This window comes from Nuphar pumila, chromosome 6 (genome assembly GCF_984573655.1).
Source record: "Nuphar pumila chromosome 6, dmNupPumi1.hap1.1, whole genome shotgun sequence".
Taxonomy (NCBI): domain Eukaryota; kingdom Viridiplantae; phylum Streptophyta; class Magnoliopsida; order Nymphaeales; family Nymphaeaceae; genus Nuphar; species Nuphar pumila.
The window spans coordinates 100,533,893-100,554,830 of NC_143254.1; the positions used below are offsets into that span (position 1 = coordinate 100,533,893).

Here is a 20,938-nt window from a genome sequence, read left to right on the forward strand (position 1 = left end):
ATTTCATTACTATGAAAGTTTTTTTACTGTCGTATAAAACATATATGCATGATTGTGATGCATAACACATTTATTTGACAGCCTTATAAACATTATATGCATGCGTGAATCAATGTGACATTTTTTTGACAACCTTAGAACACATATCTGCGTGATTGAATCACTATGAATTTTTTTTGTCAGTCTTAGAATACATATCTGAATTTTGTTATTGTCTTTCACTTTATTGTTAGTCTATGTGTCATTCAGCCATTTACTTTGATTGGATTAGACTAGGTGCATTGTATATAATTTATTTCATTATATTTTGTTTATCAATACTAACATTTTGGTTCTCTTGTAGGATGCTGGAGATGATCAACGTAGAGAAGCTTATGGAGGCATGGATGGAGGGGCAGATCGAGACAATGAAGATGATGATGCCTCGAATCTTGGCGAGAATTAGATTCATTTGTTTAATTTGTTTCACGTACTTGTAACTGATTAGAACTTAGCAAGGACTGTATTGTAACTTATAACTTGTGTTAAATTTGTTTCACCTGCTTTGTATATGTATTTTTTATGTGTACTTTACTTTTTATACACTGGTTATATAAATTGTATAACGAGAATTTTTTCTCGATATTCGTATTTCAAAAAAAAAAAAAAATTTAAATTTGTGATGGTTATTATCCATCGCTAATATCTGTCGCAAATTTAAATTAGTCGATGTTTTGCAACAAAATTTAATCCGTCGCTAATCCCTCGCTCAATTGGTGATGGACATTAACGACGGATACATATTCGTCGCTAAATTTTAGCGACGGAATACATTTCTTCGCAAAACCAAATCAGTCCTTATTTAGCGACAAATATTATCCGTCATTAATCTGTCGCTAATTAGCAATAGATTGATGATAGATAAATTCTGTCGCATTTTAGCGACCAAGATTATGTGACGACCGATTTCCGTCGTTAATCCGTCACTAAGCACGTCAGTGATGGATTAACGACAGATAGCGTTCGTCGCTAATCTGCATTTTTCTTGTAGTTCGTCGTTAATCCATCACTAATTAGCGACAGATAAATTATGTTGCATTTTTAGCGACCAAGATTATGCGACAGACGCTTTTCGTCACTAAAAATGTTAGCGATGGATGAGCGACAAAAAGCGTATGTCGCTAATCCGCATTTTCCATATAGTGTTTCCTATAAAAGAGACCAGATAACCGTGTAAATGTGATGTTGCAAATATTGAGTTAATAATGTAGAAATTGCATCCCTATATTCAGCGAGTCAGCAGCGATGGCTTAAATAATATATCCAGAGTGCGTTTGTTTTATTCTCTTTACTATAAAAGATAGGGACTATTTTGCCTATAGAAAAAAAGATAGGACTATTTAGTGAGCGAGTGGCGACGACAGCTAAGGACTGAAGGTCGCAAATGGATTAGACTTGGTTAAACCTTCAGCATGCATCTTATCCATCTCTTGGAGAGAAGATGAGAGGGGAAAATGAAAGATGAAGTTGGAGTTGTTAACTACATCTTTGTGACAATGTAGCTGAAACACCATTCTGGTTCGCAAACACTTGTGAGAGTAGGTGATATTAATGAAACCCTCGTTAAATTCCTTCTCCCCTCCTATATCGGGCTCCCCGATCTGGATTATAAAGCAAGATCTAAGATTCTAAATGTTTATTAAGATTGGATTTAGACTTGTATGATCAGACTTTTTTTCTGGATTCAGATAGGTGATTCTGGGCAGATATGTGTTCAGATATGGATCTAATCTGATCCATTTAATTTGCATTGTTTAATGTAAAGCTCATGTTACCAAACTTTTTTACCGGAACCAGTATCACCCTTTAAAATTTGGGCATGGATTAGCTCTCTAAGTCGGAGTAAGCTCAGACCCGAACTCTGATTCATGTTTGTTTTTTGAAAAACTTAATAGGACTCAGGCCAACCATGACCCGTGTTCAATCCGTAGCTGAAACCTTGTTTTGCTCAGGCCCACGGACCCTTACAGCTCCAACCCGAACTCAGCCCTATAAAATGGAACTTACCGCTGAATTCCTGGCGTTGGAGAGAGAGAGAGAGAGAGAGAGAGTCGGGGGTGGAGGGAGAGGGAGGAAGAGATCGCCATCTTTATCTCCACAGGATTCCAATGCCTTCTTTGTCGATCCCGTTTTAGGGTTTCTCGTTCACCGTGCTGTGCTCGCCCCATAGCATCTGGGGGTTCGAGGAGTCGGAAGCGCAAGCATTGACGCTACCTGCTCAACGAACTGCAACGTGCCGCCGACGATCGTCACCAGGTAAATGATAATCTTCGTCGTTGTTTCTTGTTTTGCTGGTTTTTATCTTGTGGGTGGAGTTATAACCTGTACTCTGAACCAGATTCCGTAAAATAAGAAAAAGAGACAAAAATTGAGCTATTAAATAGTTGTTTGATGGCAGTGGATGCACCGCACTCCATCTCTCTTGCCTCCGTTACTTAAACTAGCTTAACGGCCCGTCCTAAAGGACGGTGAAAAATAATAGACCTTGAAAACAAACTATAAACACACACATCCATGCAAAAGCAATTATTGTCAACTTGTACAAGCAAACATCTGAATTGTCAAACATCATAAACAATTAAAAGCCTCAAAGTACAAAATATTTCATTACAAAGTTAAAGTGAGAGAAGCTGAGAAAAACATATTATCTGACCATGTATTACAAAGGAAATTTAATGTCATTAATATCTCAGCTACCAAGGAATGTTTGTAGAGCAGGTAGTTAAGGAAGCTGATTGGTGTCTCGAAGAGGATTCAGAATCAATGTGAAATAAGATAGCGGGTGGCATGAGAAATGTAGCTAAAGAGGTATTGGGTGAGTCTAAAGGCGTTGCACCGCTACGTAAGGATACATCATGGTGGAACGAGGATGTCAAATTAGCTATTAAGGTTAAAAGAGAGTGTTATAGAAATCTAAGTAAGAGTCATGATAATGAGAATTTGGAGAAGTATATGATAGCAAAGAAGGAAGCTAAAAAAGTAGTTCGAAACGCGAGAGATAAGGTATATAAGGAAGTTTATGATAAGTTGGATACCAAAGAGGGTGAGAAGGATATTTATAGGCTTGCAAAGATGAGAGATAGGAAATCGAGGGATCTGAGTATGGTTAGATGTATCAAAGATGAAACGCAAAGGGTTTTAGTCAAATATGAGGAGATTAAGGAGAGATGAAAAGATTATTTTGATAAGCTATTTAATGGAAGTCATGCTCAAGATCTTGGAGACTTCTTCATTCCTTTTCATGAGATGAATCGTGACTTCATGCGCAAGATTCAAAAGAAAGCAATTGCAAAGGCTTTGAAGAAAATGAAATCAAGAAGGGCAGTTGACCCAGATGGTATACTTATCGAGGCTTGGAAATGCTTGGGAGAGAAAGGTTTAGAATGGTTGAAAAATCGTTTTAACAAGATTTGGCGGACAAACAAAATGCTTAATGAGTGGAGGAAGAGTACTTTGGTGCCTCTATATAAGAATAAGGGTGATATACAAGATTGCACAAACTATCGTGGTATAAAACTCATGAGTCATACTATGAAACTTTGGGAGAGAGTGATTGAGTCTAGGTTGAGGAAGCTTGTCATGATATCGGAGAATCAATTTGGTTTTATGCCTGAAAGATCAACTATGGAAGTTATACATCTTCTTAGACAACTTATTGAGAGAAATAGAGAGAGGAACAAAGATTTGCATATGGTTTTTATTGATTTGGAGAAAGCATATGATAGAGTACCTAGGGACATTCTCTGGTGGACAATGATGAAGAAAGGTGTTTTTCTCAAGTACATTAGTATAATTAAGGATATGTATGAAGGAGTAGTAACCAATGTCCGCACTTGTGGAGGGGTGACAACCAATTTTCCTATAACAGTTGGGTTACATCAAGGATCTGCTTTAAGCCCTTTCTTATTTGCTATAGTGATGGATGAGCTTACGAGATCAATTCAAGAAAATGTGTCGTGGTGTATGTTGTTTGCTAATGATATTGTTTTGATTGATGAGTCTAGAGTTGGAGTTAATGCTAAGTTAGAATTATGGAGACAGACATTAGAAGCAAGAGGTTTTAAGTTGAGTAAGAGTAAGACAGAATATATGGAATGTCGGTTTAGTAAGCAACGAAGTAGTGATGAGAGTGTAGTGAAGCTTGGTGAGCAAGAAATACTGGTGGATGATTGTTTCAGATATTTGGGATCTATCATTCAAAAGTATGGAGAAATTGATGAATATGCAAATCATAGGATAAAGGTTGGGTGGATGAAATGGAAAAGTGCAACTGGAGTGTTGTGCGATCGTAGAATGCCATTGCGGTTGAAGGGAAAGTTTTATAGGATGACTATTAGGACCGCTTTATTATATGGTACGGAATGTTGGGCTGCCAAGAGACATCATATTCAAAAAATGAGTGTAGCTGAGATGCGTATGCTTAGATGGATGTGTGGAAATACAATAAAAGATAAGATTTAGAACAAGGAGATACGTAAGAAGGTAGGCGTTGCACCCATTGAAAATAAGATGAGAGAGAATCGTTTACAGTGGTTTGGACATATTCGGCGAAGGCCTAATGATGCTCCAGTTAGAAGGATGGAGAAATGGGAAAATATATTAGTTAAAAGAGGTCGGGGTAGGCCTAGGAAGACATGGATGGAGATGATAGGAAAGGATATGGATGCTTTGAACCTCACTGAGGACATGGCATTGGATAGAAATGATTGGAGGAGAAGGATTCATGTGGAAGACCCAAAATGATTTTCTTTTTTGGTTCATATCGCCGACCCCAATTGTTTTGGGATGAAGGCGTAGTTGTTGTTGTAATATCTCAGCTACCAAAGCAAGAACAACCCAGATTCAGAGACAACTGAGAAAATGAAGAGTTTATAATTATGATAATCGGTAATAACCGCATGGTCCACACACATATAATGCTTAAAGAACAGAGTGACATTGTAGAAGCTTCAACCGCTGGTTCTGGTATGGCCATTTTAACTCCATCAGGACACCAAATTTGTGGTGTATCCAGTTTTATTAACATGCTATATGTCTAGAAAAATCAAAAGAAAAGAATGAGATCAACACATGAAAATAGCATTCAGCATAGCAAATGAATCTATTCTTGTAGGAACCAACCTTTTATAAATCATGCTAGCCAATTTAGCTTCATCAAACCACCCAATTTGAAGTGCACTCACCATTACTGACGTATCAACTATCTGAAAAAACCTCAATCTAAGCATCAACATCAAAACAAATGATAGAAACATTTTAATATTCTTTTAAGAAACATGTATAGAAAGGCACATCAAGCTAATGTTGTATGAGTAACTACTTTAAGATGCTAGACGTCTGTGAAAAAAGGAAAATACACAAAAAAAAATAGAAACCTTCTTAGAACTGGTAGTTATACAGAGGTGCAACTAAATAGGAAAATATATGCTTTGAAAGAAGAAACCTAACCCAAGTATAAACACATTGTTAATCCCAGTAGATACTTCAAATGCCACATCAGCATTTCATGATTTCAACCATGGTGGTTGTTTTGATTTGATCAACAAAAATGAGAAAAAAGTTGGAAGAATCCAAAAGCAAAGCAAAAGGACTTTTCCAAATGCACCCTCTTTGGGGTCTGCCAGCATTCCGATGGTGGCAGCAACGATGGTGTCCTGGTTTTCTACTCTTGATACCCTTGCAGCGAGCAGTACCGCCATAGCCTTCTCTCTCAAAACAAAGATAAAGAGGTCCTGGCCCACGTTTGAGTCGAGAGACTTGAGGGATCTGCACCACGAAAAACTATCAGAATCAGAGCACTAAATCACAATAGGACTCCAAAACCATGACCAATCCTCAAGAGATGACAATTTTAAGGGACATCAGGGAGAAATCTACTGGCAAAAGACAATTGAAAGTTAAACCCTTCAACAAAGCCGGCGATCTTGCACTTTCACCCATGGAAAAGGGTGTGAAACCCTCACAATATGAGATCGAGCTCAAACACACGATTATCTGGGCAATGCCCAAAGAGGCTCATGTTTGAAGTTTGAACCGGCTGTTGCTGTTTTAGGGTGTTTATCGCAGTATGATCTGACCGTGGTCCTACTTCCCTATTGATCATCCATGGTGGTGTCCACTGTCCAGCCAGAAAGAGTGGAAAACAGAGTATGTGGTGGGGGGCAAAAAGGAAAAAGACTGAAACAGTCTTAAAACCCAAAGTTTTTACGAAGCTACCATGTCCGTGACGGGGGTAATGAACCCTAAAACAAAAAACAATCATGAAAAAGTTCGAAAAAGACATGATAACTACCCCAAAATCACTGTCATTTTGAAAATCTTAAAACGTCCGTGTATTTTTGTCAACCAATGCCCTCTCATTGCTCCTTTATTAGTATAGAAAGTGGTTCCAAGGAGTCACTTGGTTGAATTTATCCTGAAATATCTCTTCTTCCATTTAAACCACTGTGCATCCCCTGCATCCCAACCGTGGGTCACTGTTCAAGAAGAGTCATTATGATATTTTGACATGTTATAATTCTACTCCTGCAGGATTAGATATCATTAGATTTTTCAGATTTAAAATACACAGAGGCATGCACGCTACCACCATGTTTCTGTTGATTTTCCTTTTCAACTATGCTATAAACATGTTAGTTATTTCACTTACCTCTTTGATTAATTTCTGATCACAGATCAATGTTGATCTGCTGTTATCTGAGTAAACAATTCAATTTTTTCTTTTGTGACAGGGAACATGGTGTTTTCTTATTTGGGATTTCTGTATTTCAACACCTTTTATTTTAGTTTAGTTACTTACGGATCATATATTTCTAGGTTCATCTGAATGTGTTAATTTGTTAGAGAGCCAAAGTGTGAGAAGAATGAGAAAATGTGGGTGCTTGGCACGGGCAAACCTGGAGCTGGTCTAAAGGGGCTTTGTGTCATCTCACTTCGTTTACATATCATTTTATAGTCAATTTGCTGTTTTCTTGGATCTAACTGCTGGAATGTGTTTGGCATGATAGATAGTATCCTACATCTTAGTTTGTTATTTCTTTGAATCTGAAATAACTTTATTACTATGTAAAATTTCAGGAGTTTTTTCTAATACCATCAGTGGCATGGACTGCAATGGGCATACAATCTTATTTGGTTCTGACAAGAAGGCGCATGATATCTTTCTAGATTTCATGATGAGGTGCATAATGAGTTGCTTTCTCCTTTTTTACAATGTTTCTTTTTTTTTGTAAGTTTGTTATCATAGTTTCCAAGTTTAGAGTCACATGTTCATCCTCCTTGATAATGCTTTGCTAGTGACCTTCTAGCATTGTAGGTTCATTGGAAAGTTGCATTGCAAAGCATGCATCCAAGGACATGTTTCAGTGCCAGAAGTTTAGGTTAAAGATGTTCCTGGTGGAAAATCAAACTCTATTCAATTTAGGCCACTAAATCATTTTGTAACTCTTGAATGTTGTTCATTATCTGGACACTTATGCAGCAGTTAAAAATTAAGTTTTAATCTGTAGATTGTGATTTTCCAGTTTGTCCAAATTATTTGTTTGATTTAACAATAATTGACATTCAGCTTCTCCATGGAAGCAATAACCAATTAGCGATCTCCTCTTTATTCATGTTCGTTATGTAAAATTGTTGTTATAAATTATAAGCCATGTCTTTATATATTGTTGTAAAATATAAGCCTATCCTTTTATACGGATTTCATAACTCATTCTTTTCTCCCCTTAAAATTCATGAGGAAAAAAGTTTTTTTACAAAAGATTCTAGTTTTTGCTTGCGTGCAACTGCTCATGTTAAAGAAGATAAAATTTCTTTAACCACTATAATCATGTTAGTAACTTAGTATACTGGAATCTGTAGCTTTTACAGAAATTTGTTCAAATTCACTTGTCTTTGATGCATCGACTCTGATCAAGTTATCTCCTTAACTTCTTGAATTATAAGGACCTGTAAGCGTGACCATTGATTTCATTTTTTACTGCAGTTTTAGAAATTCTTCACTAACCCTCCTTATTTCATTGTTCAGGCATCCTTTGTAAAATCATGTTTGCCTATTCTAGCAGAACTTTTTTCTTAAGAGTTTTTTTCCTGAGTTATCCTAAATAATAGACTTCTTATGACAGGGTCACCAAGTTCGAAGAGTTGGTAAATATTGGTGGTCGACTGCTTTCAACCTATCAATCAGAGCTAGGTGGATATGCTCTCTCTCTCTCTCTTCAAGCATTTGCATACCTTCCTTTTTGCCTTAACAATGCATATTGATTGGTTTAATGTGTTCTATGAATGGTATGCAATTATTATTAACATTTTAAACCCTTAATTGATATTCTCTTTTACAAAGTTTAGCAGGGTGTTGGCCAATTTTTTACTGATAATATTATATGATGAAATTTATTTCAGGCGGTTGGGGAGTATCAGTATCTTATCAGTGCATGCTTATAGTTCTTATGGTATTGGTTCAAAAGAACAGAATTCTCTGGTGTTCATCCAAGTATTATTTCCATGTGGTGTTGGAACCAATATCAGTGTTATTGTGTGCTAGAATATATGTTGGTGTCATATATCTTGGCCATCCTTCATGACACTTGATATTGTTGTAATACCCCAGCATTTACTAGTGTTTTTTGGTAGTCCACCTAACACCCAGTAATACCTTGTAATCAAAAGAAAAAAGATGTCAATATACTCTATGATTGGTGATCTCCTCTGGATGCCAGACTTTGATCTCTTTTCTCATCTTTAATTGACATCTAGTGTTAAATCTCTAGGCACTAGAAATGCAAAGCACTTCTTTCTAACTTGAGATTTGGTTCCCTTGTCATGACCTTTGATTTCTCTAGTTTTTATGTGTGATTTCTGTTTTCCTGCAAAATTTTTGGAAGGCTGGATATGTGGTCTGTGATCTTGTGTAATCATCATTAGTGAATCCATTTATATTTCATTTGTGACATGGAACTTGGGATGGATATTGTGCTTAAATAGATTTATTCCGAAGGCTTCCATTACAAACGAAGGCTACTGCCATTGGAGAGGTTATAGAAGCTAATAACAGTGAATGGATGGGATCATATGTTGCAGCAGGATGTAGGCATCATCACACAGACATACAGAACATAAACAAGTGTAAGGAATGCTGTTTGGTTCTTTATGATCTGTTTTTGGTTTCACAATTGTGCTCATTTTTTCAGTTTTAATGTTTGCACCAATTATATATCCTCATTGTTAATTTGCAAAAGTTGGAACTGAAAGCATGTAGTTGTTTCATTGATCTAATTATATAGGTTATATGCCTAATGTATTTGTTTCATTTCTGGTTGTGTACTAATTGGATGCCATTTATGGAACTCCTTTGCCGGTTCTTGCCAAGATAGAAAGAACTAGACAGTGAGGGGATTTTTGCTGTCTAACTCATGGTTTGGGGTAGATTTTATAACCATATAAATCCTTGATTAAGAGAGAAGAATGAGAATTGTAATAAGTCATGAGACATGTGGCTGGAGGTGTGAGTGTGCTGATTACGTGAACATTTTCTATATGTGTTATGCTGATGATTATTTCTCTTACAGATCATTACAACCATCTTGCATTATATGCCGCATTTTTTTCTTCATAATGTAAAAATGAACGAAGACATCAAGTCATCAACACATCTCAACCTGTTTGGATGCATTTACGTTTATTGTTTATAAACAGTAAACATAGATAGTATTTGATGTTCATCCACCCTTGTTGCCTATTCTGTGCTCCAAACTGCAAGCCATGTATTTAAAATGTAAGTGAAACTAAGTCAATGAAATGCGCAGTCCAATCTCTTTTTGTTTTTTAGGCTTATCTAGGAAGCTTCCACTTGTGGAAAGCCTTGGCCTCCCCCTGATTCTGAAACACAATAGTTTTGAAACTCTCTTGTTTGTTGGGAAACCCCCTTTGGTTCTGTAAGCCAGCTGTTCCTTCATATTGGCACCTTCCCCATTCAATGGAAGTGCATCCATCTTCTTGAATGATAGAATTCTCTTGTCTGTCCATGAATGGATAGAGGAACAAGTAAAATAGTCTTCCTTAGAAGTTTACTCGTTCATGGACTGGCTACTATAAGTCCTATGAGTTCCACCCTTTAGTAACTCAGTAGGCTTTGCTGCTAACAGTGGTGTGGAACAACTATACTGCCTATCACATGCATAACACTATATGCATGTAGTTGATGCACTGTCTCATGTGTCGCTATTTTTTCATTGCCTGTCAGTGTGTGGGTCAACTCAAAAGAAATAAGCTATCTTGCCAACTGTGAACAATAATATAAAACATATTTCGCTGTTTGATGTTTGGGAAAACAAATAACCAACTCTCCCCTAAAAACCTCTCTCTCCTCTTCGTACCCAGTGGAATCCATCCCTCTACGATCTTGCCACCCATCACCACCACTTCACTGGAGAGCTGCTGCTGCTTCTTGTTGGCTTCCTAGCAGGGTTTGTTCAACAGGTGATGTCATTTAAGGTTGGCATGGTGGGTGGGTTTAATGGTAGATGGAAGGAGAGGACAAAAATAAGAGGGATGGGGTGGTGGATGGCTTCAATGGGGTGTGAAAGGAGTGGAGAGGAGAGGAAGAAGAGGGATAGGCAGTGGGTGAGATGAGAGGAGATGAGGTATGGGGTGGGTTGTGATGAAGAGAGGAGGATCTCCAGCATGGTGGCAGCTAGGGCTTGGTTTTGGGCGAGAAGAGCAGAGGATAGGGGAATAAATGGAAATAGAAAAAGACGTGCTTGATATTTAAAAAGGAGTGGTTATTCTATTTATATTTGTTAACTTATAAAACATAGACACAGAACATGCATAGAAGAAAATATATGTTAAAAATAAACACAACTACAGGTACAAAGTCACTGTCTATTCAAGGCATCAAGCTATGTGTGGGCTATGGCAAAGCACAATTTATTCTTAATAAACATGTTTGTCTCCGGTCAGGGGCAATTTGGTTTTATGTGCCAATGAATTTCGCTTTAATTCCTTTCATTTAACCTATTCTTATGCAAAGTGATATTCTTAATTTTCTTAATGTGATTAAAAAAGTAGATTTTATAGGATAGCAATCACAGCCTATTATCTTTATCACAATACAGAAAAAAACCTGCTGGTTAACTGGTGTCATCATATGTGGCCATCACTATGGGCCTGATTGATCCCTAAATCATGAAATCTTTCATTGATAGAATATACATGGGTATTATTCTATTTTTCACTAACATTTACAGGATCTATGTGTTAAAATGTAAAACTGTACATATATATATATAATAATATTATATTATTATATATATATATAAATACATTTTTCATTTCTTTCTTTTCTGTAATTTTTTTTCCTTTATTTTTATTTTTTGTCTTTATGTCATCTAGTTCAGTTTGAACTAGAATGACTGTTGCTAGTCAAGTCCTGTCCAGACTTGACTAGCAATAGAGCTGTTGGACTGCTCTATTGAGTCCTCTTTCAGCTGTGCATATAAAGGGGTGCAGCCCCTCTTGTATTTTATTCTAATGCTTCTTAAGCAATTGGTTTTTCATATCAATAAAGAATACATTTTTATTTTTATTTTCTTTCCAGTTATACCCTTTTTAAGGGTTATGCTTTAGTGTCATTCTTGACACTTGCCCTTGTGAATCTAAGCTCGTGTTTTGAAGATCCCCATTTCATTTCATGGTATCAGAGCCGCGGAAGTACTAAATCTTGAGGAAAAGCTGCCTTGGTTTCCATGCCCGTTTGCAAAAGTGTTTGCTACTTGAAGAGAAGTGTTTTATCACTTCATTGGAGAAGATTTCACATCTTGTTGTATTGTTTTTTTCTTCTTTCTTTTTCATTTTCCTTCTTGTTTCTCTTCTATTCCTATTCTTTCTCTCCTTGTAATCGATGGATGACAATAATAAAGTCACCATCATGCCCATGAAACTAAGCGATACGAACTATGTAACATGGGCTTCAATCATGAAGCACCATATATGGGGAAAAGGCTTATGGGGGATTGTGGATGGTTCCGATTCGGAACCTAAGCTATCTCTTACTAAAAAGGAGAGAGATAAAGAGGTCCCTCTATCGGAAGAAGAGAAAATCAAGGTTATTGTCTCATACGAGAAGAAATGGAAAGAATGGAGAATATCTCATGCGAAGATAATGTCATGGCTTATCAATAGCGTTGACATTAAAAAATGCTCAAGTTTTGCCAAATTTGATCATGTCGATAAGGTATGGGAATACCTTAAGAATATGTATTTCCTTAAAGATATTGCACACGTGTGCAACCTCCAAGAAAAAGTTCGAATGATGACACAAGGAGACAAAACTATTCGTGAATATTGCAATGGGTTGTCCGAACTTTGGGAAGAACTTTTCCTTTTAGAACCAAAGTGGCATTGTGCCGAAGACATCGAGCTTCGTCAGAAACAACTCGAGGCTTAACATTTTTACCAGTTTATCACTGGATTAAGGCCGGAATTTGAAACCACTAAATCGGCCCTACTTCACCGGAGAAAAATTTCTTCTATTGTTGAAACTATTGAAGAGTTAACAATGGAAGAAAATTGTCTCCGGAAAGGTTCTTTAAAAATTGAAGATGATTCCGTTTTAGCCGTGTCTAGACCAGGGAATCATGTTCGATCATATAGGCCTCCTCACTTTAACCGACAAAATGGTGACTATGATAAGAAGAAAGTTATTTGTCATCACTGTCATGAACCGGGACACTACAGGCCACAATGTCTCAAACTTAAGGAGCTGAGAGAAAAAAGAGTTGCAATTACTGGATCGGAGCCTAAAGATCAGGATGCACCAGTTTTTCTGACCCAACTAATGGAGATTCTTCAGCCTCTCATCAAAGGTGTCTCTTCCTCATCTGAAGCTTCAACCGGCGCAGCAGCCTCATATTTTTCTGATCTAAGTAAAATTTCTTGGCTCCTTGACTCTGGTGCATCTTTTCATATGACCCCAAATAATCAAAGTCTATCCAAATGTGTTAAAAATAAAACAAGTGTGTCAAAGGTCTTTACTACTGATGGGACTTCTCTTGAAATAGAAGGAATAAGAAATTTTGAAAAAATTTATAAAACAAAGAAATTTTCTATTCCAGAAATTAGACATATTCCCAAATCAGATTTAAATCTTTTATCTGTATCTCAAATTTCTGATTATGGGTGTAATATTTTTTTTTCTTCTCATGGTTGTTAGGTACAGGATCGCCAGTCAGGCAAGCTGATTGGGGAAGGCCATAGAGAAGGATGACTCTATTACATTGATTTTTTGGAAATGCCGAAGAAAACTTTTTGTTATAATATTCAAAAAATAGAGTTGGAACTGTGGCATAAGAGACTTGGTCACCCACATATAGCCAAAATCCAACATTTTCCAAATCTAGGGAAATTTTGTAATTCTGAATCATTTGATTATAAAGATTGTATTCTCGGCAAAATGAAAAGATTACCATTTCAGAATAGAACCTTTTTCTCTTCAAGACCACTTGAATTAATACACTCGGATGTTTGGGGTCCTGCACCAGTAATTTTTAAAGGAGTATTTGTTTACTATGTTATTTTTGTCGTTGATTTCTCCCGACATACGTGGATGTACTTTCTCAAACATAAGTCTGAAGTATTTTCATACTTTCAAACTTTTCATAATATGGTTAAAAACAAGTTTCAAAATGATATTACTATTTTTCGCACAGATTCAGGAGGAGAGTTTTTATCTACAGATTTTCAAAATTATCTTAAATTGCATAACATCACACATCAAAGATCTTGTTCTTATACACCTCAACAAAATGGGCTGGCAGAATGAAAACATCGCCATATTATGGAAACCACTAGAACTTTATTAATAGCAAATCAAGTCCCGAAAGACTTTTGGGCAGAAGTTGCCTTAACTGCCACCTATCTCATTAATAGGATGTCATCTTCTTCGTTACAAAATATCACTCCCATTGAAAAACTTATGAACATTTCTCCAGACTACTCTAGACTAAGAATATTTGGGTGCAAATGTTTCATATTTACTGACAAAAATGATAAACTTTCCCCTCGTGCGATTCCCTGTGCCTTTTTAGGATATGTTGAAAACCATAAAGGTTATAGATGTTTTGACTTCAAAAATAATAAACTATATATGTCTAGAAATGTTTCCTTTCTTGAAAATAAGAGCTTCTTTGATTTTAGAAAATTAAAAGACGTCACTGAGTACTCCTTTTTGCTAGATCTAACATCAACATCTGATGAATATAACCTTGACTGTAACTTTGATGATGATCAAAGAATTATTGATCTTAATGTTGAAAATGAAGTTCATAGAGATACTAGTATTCAATATTCCAGGCGACAAGAGTCTAATCCTCCATGTGCACTTGAAAAATATTCTAACATTCCAACTAGACAATCATCTCGAGTCTCGAGGCCTCCAGAAAAGTTTGTATCATACGAGTCTTTCTCACCCACATATAGGGCAGTTATTGCATTAATTCACTCATATGAAGAACCATCCACAAATTTTCAAGCAAAAAATGATATCAAATGGATAGAAGCCATGAAAGCTGAATTAGATGCACTTGAAAAAGCTTCTACATGGAATATTCAAGATCTTCTTCCAAGGAAGAAAACTATAGGATGTCGATGGGTTTATAAAATTCAAACCAAGAGTGATGGTACTCTTGAAGATATAAAGCCCGTTTAGTAGCCAAAGGTTATGCCCAAGAATATGGGATTGATTATGAAGAAACCTTTGTAATGAAATATGCGGAAAAGCAAAGAGTGCACTAAGCACTTACAACATCCACTAATGAGCAAACAAAAAGGGCTAATACCCAAACCCACAAGAGACAACACAACATAAAAATATAAATGTCTCTTATTGAAAGAGAGAGAGCTCTCAAGAGTGAAGAATACAAGAGGGGTTCACCCCTATTTATACACAAGAGAGGGAGAGGGAGAATGGCCAAGAGGCCTTAAAAGGAGAGCCACTTAGGGGCTCCCCATGTGACCGTTGGGAGCCCCATCGACTACATGGTGGGGCCCCTTTTGTGTGAGCAAAAAACATAAAAATAAAAAATATGTTTTACAAAAAATAAAAGAGGAAAAACAAGTACCCCTATCGGGTACTTGTGAAATGACTAAAATACCCCTATCGGGTATTACATATATATATAAATATATATATATGAATTACATGTATTTTAACAACCTTTGCTTCGGTGGCTTGTATGACAACTGTCCGAACCTTAATTACCTTAGCTTCTATCAAAAAATGGTCTATTTTTCAAATGGATATCAAAAATGCTTTTTTAAATGAAAAGCTAGTTGAAGAAGTATACATTGAACCCCCTCCTGGTCTAAGTATTCCTAAGGGTAAAGTCTTTCGCTTAGAAAAAACTCTTTATGGACTTAAACAAACACCAAAAGCTTGGTATGATAGGTTTAGTCGTGTTATGATTAATATTGGTTTTCAATTCTGTTTAACTGACATTGCTTTGTTTATTAAGAATTCTGATGCAGGGATCATTGTGCTTCTTCTCTATGTGGATGATATGATCATCACCGGAAGCGATAAACAGAGAGTTGAAACAATCAAAACACTTCTTAAATCTCATTTTGAAATGACTGATTTGGGTTTGTTGAGATATTTTTTAGGCATTGAAGTTGCTTATTCTCCTAGAGGATATTTATTATCTCGGACTAAATTTGCTTTTGATATTGTTTTCAGGTTTGGTATTACTGATGATAAGAAAGTTGACACTCTAGAAGTTGTTAATGTTAAAATGAAGATTGATGATGGAGAACTTCTTGCATACCCTACTCCTTACAGACAGCTTGTCGGGGCACTTTCCTATCTATCAATTATCAGACCAGATATAACACATGTTGTTCACACAGCAATTCAATTTCAACATGCTCATACTTCTGTTCATATGGGAGCAGTCATGCGTATTATCAGATACATCAAGTCCTCTCTTTCACGAGGACTTTTTTTATCTTTCTCCTCTTCTCTTGATTTAATTGCATATACTGATGTTGATTGGGGAGGTGATCCCAATAACAGACACTCAACCACTGGCTTTTGTGTCTTTTTAGGGGAATCATTGATCTCGTGGAGGTGTAAAAAGCAGTAGAAGGTATCTCTCTCATCCACTGAAGCTGAATACAGAGCCATGGCAACCACGACCATGGAAGTAGTTTGGCTCCGACGACTGCTTGTTGACATAGGAGCTGAAGTAACAAAGGCTTTACAAATGTATTGTGACAACAAAAGTGTGATCTATATTGCCAGTAACAGAACATTCCACGAACGCACCAAACACATCGAAATGGATTGTCACTACGTCAAAGAGGAATATCTACACGGGATAATTGATCTGCCATATGTCACTTCAGAATATCAGTTAGCAGACTTCTTTACAAAGCCTCTCGCTGCTCTCCGATTTCACTTTCTCTTAGACAAACTTTCGCTCATTGTACCGTAAGTTTGAGGGGGAGTGTTAAAATGTAAAACTGTACATATATATAATAATATTATATTATTATATATATAAATACATTTTTCATTTCTTTCTTTTCTGTATTTTTTTTCCTTTATTTTTATTTTTTGTTTTTATGTCATCTAGTTCAGTTTGAACTAGAATGACTGTTGCTAGTCAAGTCCTGTCCAGACTTGACTAGCAATAGAGCTGTTGGACTGTGTCCAACAGCTCTATTGAGTCCTCTTTCAGCTGTGTATATAAAGGGGTGCAGCCCCTCTTGTATTTTATTTCAATGCTTCTTAAGCAATTGGTTTTTCATATCAATAAAGAATACATTTTTATTTTTATTTTGTTTCCAGTTATACCCTTTTTAAGGGTTATGCTTTAGTGTCATTCTTGACACTTGCCCTTATGAATCTAAGCTTGTGTTTCGAAGATCCCCATTTCATTTCACTATGTACAACATTTGCAGGATCTATCTGAAACTTTTTTAGAATTTATAGGCATCCTCTTACCTATCTTATATAGCATCAACCCCTAGTTAGTAATATGTTGAGTTTTTGTCTCCCAACTTTGGTCCTCAGTGAAACTAAAATGATTTTTTGGCACTAAATTCATACTGCTATTCTGTTTATGATTTAGAATACTGATCTTTTTTGTTTTTCGGAAATTCTTAAGATTTGTCTGTTGTTTCTTCGATTTGTGCCACTGCCTGTCTAATACCCAAATATCCGCTATCAGCGATTACACTAGTATTTTTGTCTTTTTAATGCTTCTACTAGTACTCAGCTTAATATATTGACTCTTGACTTCATCTTGCAAATATGCATATGGAAGTAAATATGTGCCAACAAGGACTCCATGAACATATAGTGAAGGGTAAGCTCTCAAGTCTTATTCTACCTTGATCTTCTTCTTTAATTCACTTTTGCACTTCATAGCTATGCGGAATCAATTCCCATTTACTAGTGGTCTCATGATGGAATTTTGATCCAAGGTGACAGTTACTAGGTTCTCTACTTCCATATAACCTGACAACCATGATAGTGTGCCATGTAGTGTCAAGGTCATTTTAGTTCAAACTGTCCTACCGTGACAGATTAGGGTCTTCTGGCAATGGACAGCTCCTTACCTGCATAAGGTGCCGTTTCCATGCACGTCCTTATATGTATAATTACATCTTAGTGTCTCCTCTATCATATCTCCTAATCTTTTAATCTTGTGATTGGATTAATATTTTTTAAGTAATAGTGGTTAATTTGATTCATTTTACCTGTTTTCTTTTTTTTTCCCTAAAAATTTGAATGGCATCCTCATTTTGTTCATTCAGCCAAGGCTATTCTTAAGGAACTTGGGCATCTCATGGAGGATGCACTTGCATTATCTATAGGGGAAAGTGAGAGATTTTTGCATCATATGGATAAATTCTTGGATGGTTGTCCAGTTGATCCATCACTTCGTTCTGAAGAGGTAAATATTGTGCTGTTCTATGCATGTTTAGGTCTGTATATTACACAAGTTGATTCGGCTTTAACCGACCATGTGGACAAGCATGTTTGCCAATAAACGGTTGTCGTAGTGGAAGTTAGCTTCAGGTTTAATGGCTCTAGTGGAAGGAGTTAATATGAATTGCTTAGATATCCATTATGTTAATATACTCGAGTGGTTCCTTGGGAATAGGCATTTAGTTTAGAAGCTTGTTGCATATGCTTAGTTATGCATATGCAAGGAGAAGCCATTCATTTCTCTTAAACATCTAGTGCTTTTCTACGGAAACCTTTGGTAAAGCTCCATCTAACAAGTTATACCTTGCAGCAAGGTGCATTGGCGCACCTTCAACTGTATTCTTTTAGCAGAAAATACTAAACAAATGGCAGTAATCTTTTGAATTTCCCTTCCAATTGGTTAAATTGTGAAGAATGACTTTAGGATTTTGTAGCCTTGTTGTCAAACTCTATCACAAATATGCATGGCACTTTGAGATTGTGACATTGTCTTAGCGGAGTCTTTTCAAAACAATAAAAAATTGGGCTTGTTTCCTTGATGTTGACAGCCATTAATAATCTTTATCCTTATCTGCAAATTTCTATAATTTGATTTCTACTTTTCATCTTGAAGGAATCAGAGAGTGCTAGTCAACATCTTCAGAGAGTTGGTGTTTCAGAATATGCCGTGACAATGCAAGCTGTGTATAACATGTTGGAGGTTGACTATACAATGCAGGTAATTAAAAATTTTATGCCATTAATCAGCACAAAACATAAAGTTGGAAAATATACCATGTTGATATGGATGTAACGACTTCTCAGGAGAAGATAGTTTCATCGTTAAATCTTACTACACCCTCAGCAGAGCTAGAAAGCTACTGTCTGATGTGGGAGCTGCGGCCATTTGTAGGTGATGACGTCATTAGTGCAGCTTGGAGGCATGTTCGGTAAATGTAGCATGGAGCTACAGTTAGCAGTTTTCTGGATTGTCCCAAGTGGGTCAGGTACGTAGAGGTAACTGGCATAGCTAAAAAATGTAGTCTTTCATTCATTCTTTGCGAGACTTGTTGGCCGGTACTTTCTGATGGTTTGGGGTCACCAGTGGCTTCAATCTAGGCTCCTCCGGGTGCATTAGTTGCTCGACCTACTTATGATTATATTGACTTATTGGAAAAAAAAATTGAACAGGTCTAGACTCTAGAGAGTCAATTAAGTTGGTATTGATCATGATTAATTCTGTGTTGGTCAGGTGCTTGGATGTTGCAACCAGACATGGGTTTGTCCTGATCTTTTGTGATTCAGCACAATACTTTACCAATTATTGTAGATAAACTTGCTTGCGCTTGAATGCCAGGAATCAAGAAGTGTGGCCCTATCAGTCAGAGTTTGCTAAAGTGGTATTGTCAACTAGGGTTGTCGGGTACCTAACCTGATTCAGGTGGGTACCTAACCTGATTCAGGTCGGGCTTGGGACTCGGCCCTAATCTTTATTATATGTAAAAAAATAAAATTATTTTTTTTTATAAAAGTTGTCATATGCTTTTTTTTTATAGACAAGCTGGGGTTAGGCATACCCCCACCAGTTATACAACCATACCATTAGGATTTGAACTTTCAACATCCCAACACAAGGTGACCTGCACTCACTGCACTTATAAGACAATCAGTGTCCCCATTAATGAAATATGCTAAAATACAAAACAAGGGCTTCTGAGGGCTTACAAGATCATAAACAAAAAGTGCACGAATGCAAGTTCAACTCAGGAACAATACAAGAACACAAAGGCACTATATAAGCATTAAGTGCATTCAAAACATAGAGAGGAATACAAGAACATAAAAAAATATGCATCTTATTGAGCATGAGCATTAGAGAATAAAGGAGGACAAAACCCTTATTTATACACAGGTAGTCTCAATAGAAGTGTTGGATTGTTCCAACAGCTCTATTTGATTAGTCACTCTATGTTGACTAGTGGAAAAAGAACCTAACAACTTTATTTTGTATTTGACTAAATAGTTTCTATAAAAATAGAAAAAGATGAAGAAAAGAATAAAGTAAAAGTACTACTGTGTTTTTAATAGGTGTAACCTATTAAAGGATTGAAATGATAATATATATATATATATATATATATATATATATATATATATCTGTGTGTGTGAATAAAAAACGAATCAACAGGAAGGATCCAAGTCTTCATTGGAAGATGCTTCAAAAAAAAATTAAATACAAGTCTTTGAATGTTTTCATTGATGTTCGTCTCCATCATGATATGTGTTAGAAAATGACATATATATGTATACTTGAATATATATATATATATATATATATATATATATATATATATATATATATATATTTATATATATATACATACTTTTCGTAATACAAGAGTATGTATATGTATATATATATGTATATAACTATATATTTAAAGTATATACTTATATTCTTGTAATACTTTTTTATTTATTTATTTTTGTAATTTTATTTCTTTCTTATTTTTTGTCTTTTTGTCAAACAGTCATAATTGACTAGAGCTGTTGGACTGTCAAAACAGCCAACAGCCTTTTTGTCAGGTTCTGTCAAACAGTCAAAATGTTGACTGTTTGAATAGAGCTGTTGGGCTACTCCCAACGGCTCTAATTAGAGCTGTTGGGAGTAGCCCAACAGCTATCCCAACAGCTATTTTAATAGCTCCTCTCATGTAACCTCTCTATAAATAAGGGCATGCTGCCCATTGTAATTCATATACAAAGGTAGAGGGTTTTACCTCTCACATATTCAGATTCAAGTGCATTTATGCACTATTCTTATGTTTGTGCTGTGGAGCATTTTGTATGCTATTTTGGTTTACCATATTGGGTGAATGTATGTTTTGTCAAGTTGTTTGTAGACTTGATTGTGTGAAAGACTCTTTACAT

At 36.1% G+C, this 20,938-nt stretch overlaps 1 protein-coding gene across 3 annotated transcripts; it reads left to right on the plus strand.

The window, feature by feature from the left end:
* The first annotated feature begins 2,061 nt into the window (after positions 1–2,061).
* LOC149835410 (uncharacterized) lies at positions 2,062–19,560 on the plus strand. Of its 3 annotated transcripts, none has more exons than XR_016432320.1 (8): positions 2,062–2,295; positions 7,117–7,219; positions 8,163–8,230; positions 9,022–9,162; positions 17,854–17,993; positions 18,642–18,746; positions 18,833–19,014; positions 19,260–19,560. XR_016432320.1 is itself a non-coding variant. In XM_090008484.1 (8 exons), exons 2-8 carry the CDS (start codon positions 7,143–7,145, stop codon positions 18,959–18,961), a joined length of 702 nt encoding a protein of 233 aa, XP_089864610.1. In that variant the 5' UTR covers positions 2,072–2,295; positions 7,117–7,142; the 3' UTR covers positions 18,962–19,560. The 3 variants fall into 3 exon arrangements, 2 of the variants coding, with proteins under 2 accessions (XP_089864611.1, XP_089864610.1); XM_090008484.1 differs by adding an exon at positions 17,361–17,402 and having other exon boundaries at positions 2,072–2,295; positions 18,833–19,560; XM_090008485.1 differs by having other exon boundaries at positions 18,833–19,560.
* Positions 19,561–20,938: the final 1,378 nt, after the last annotated feature.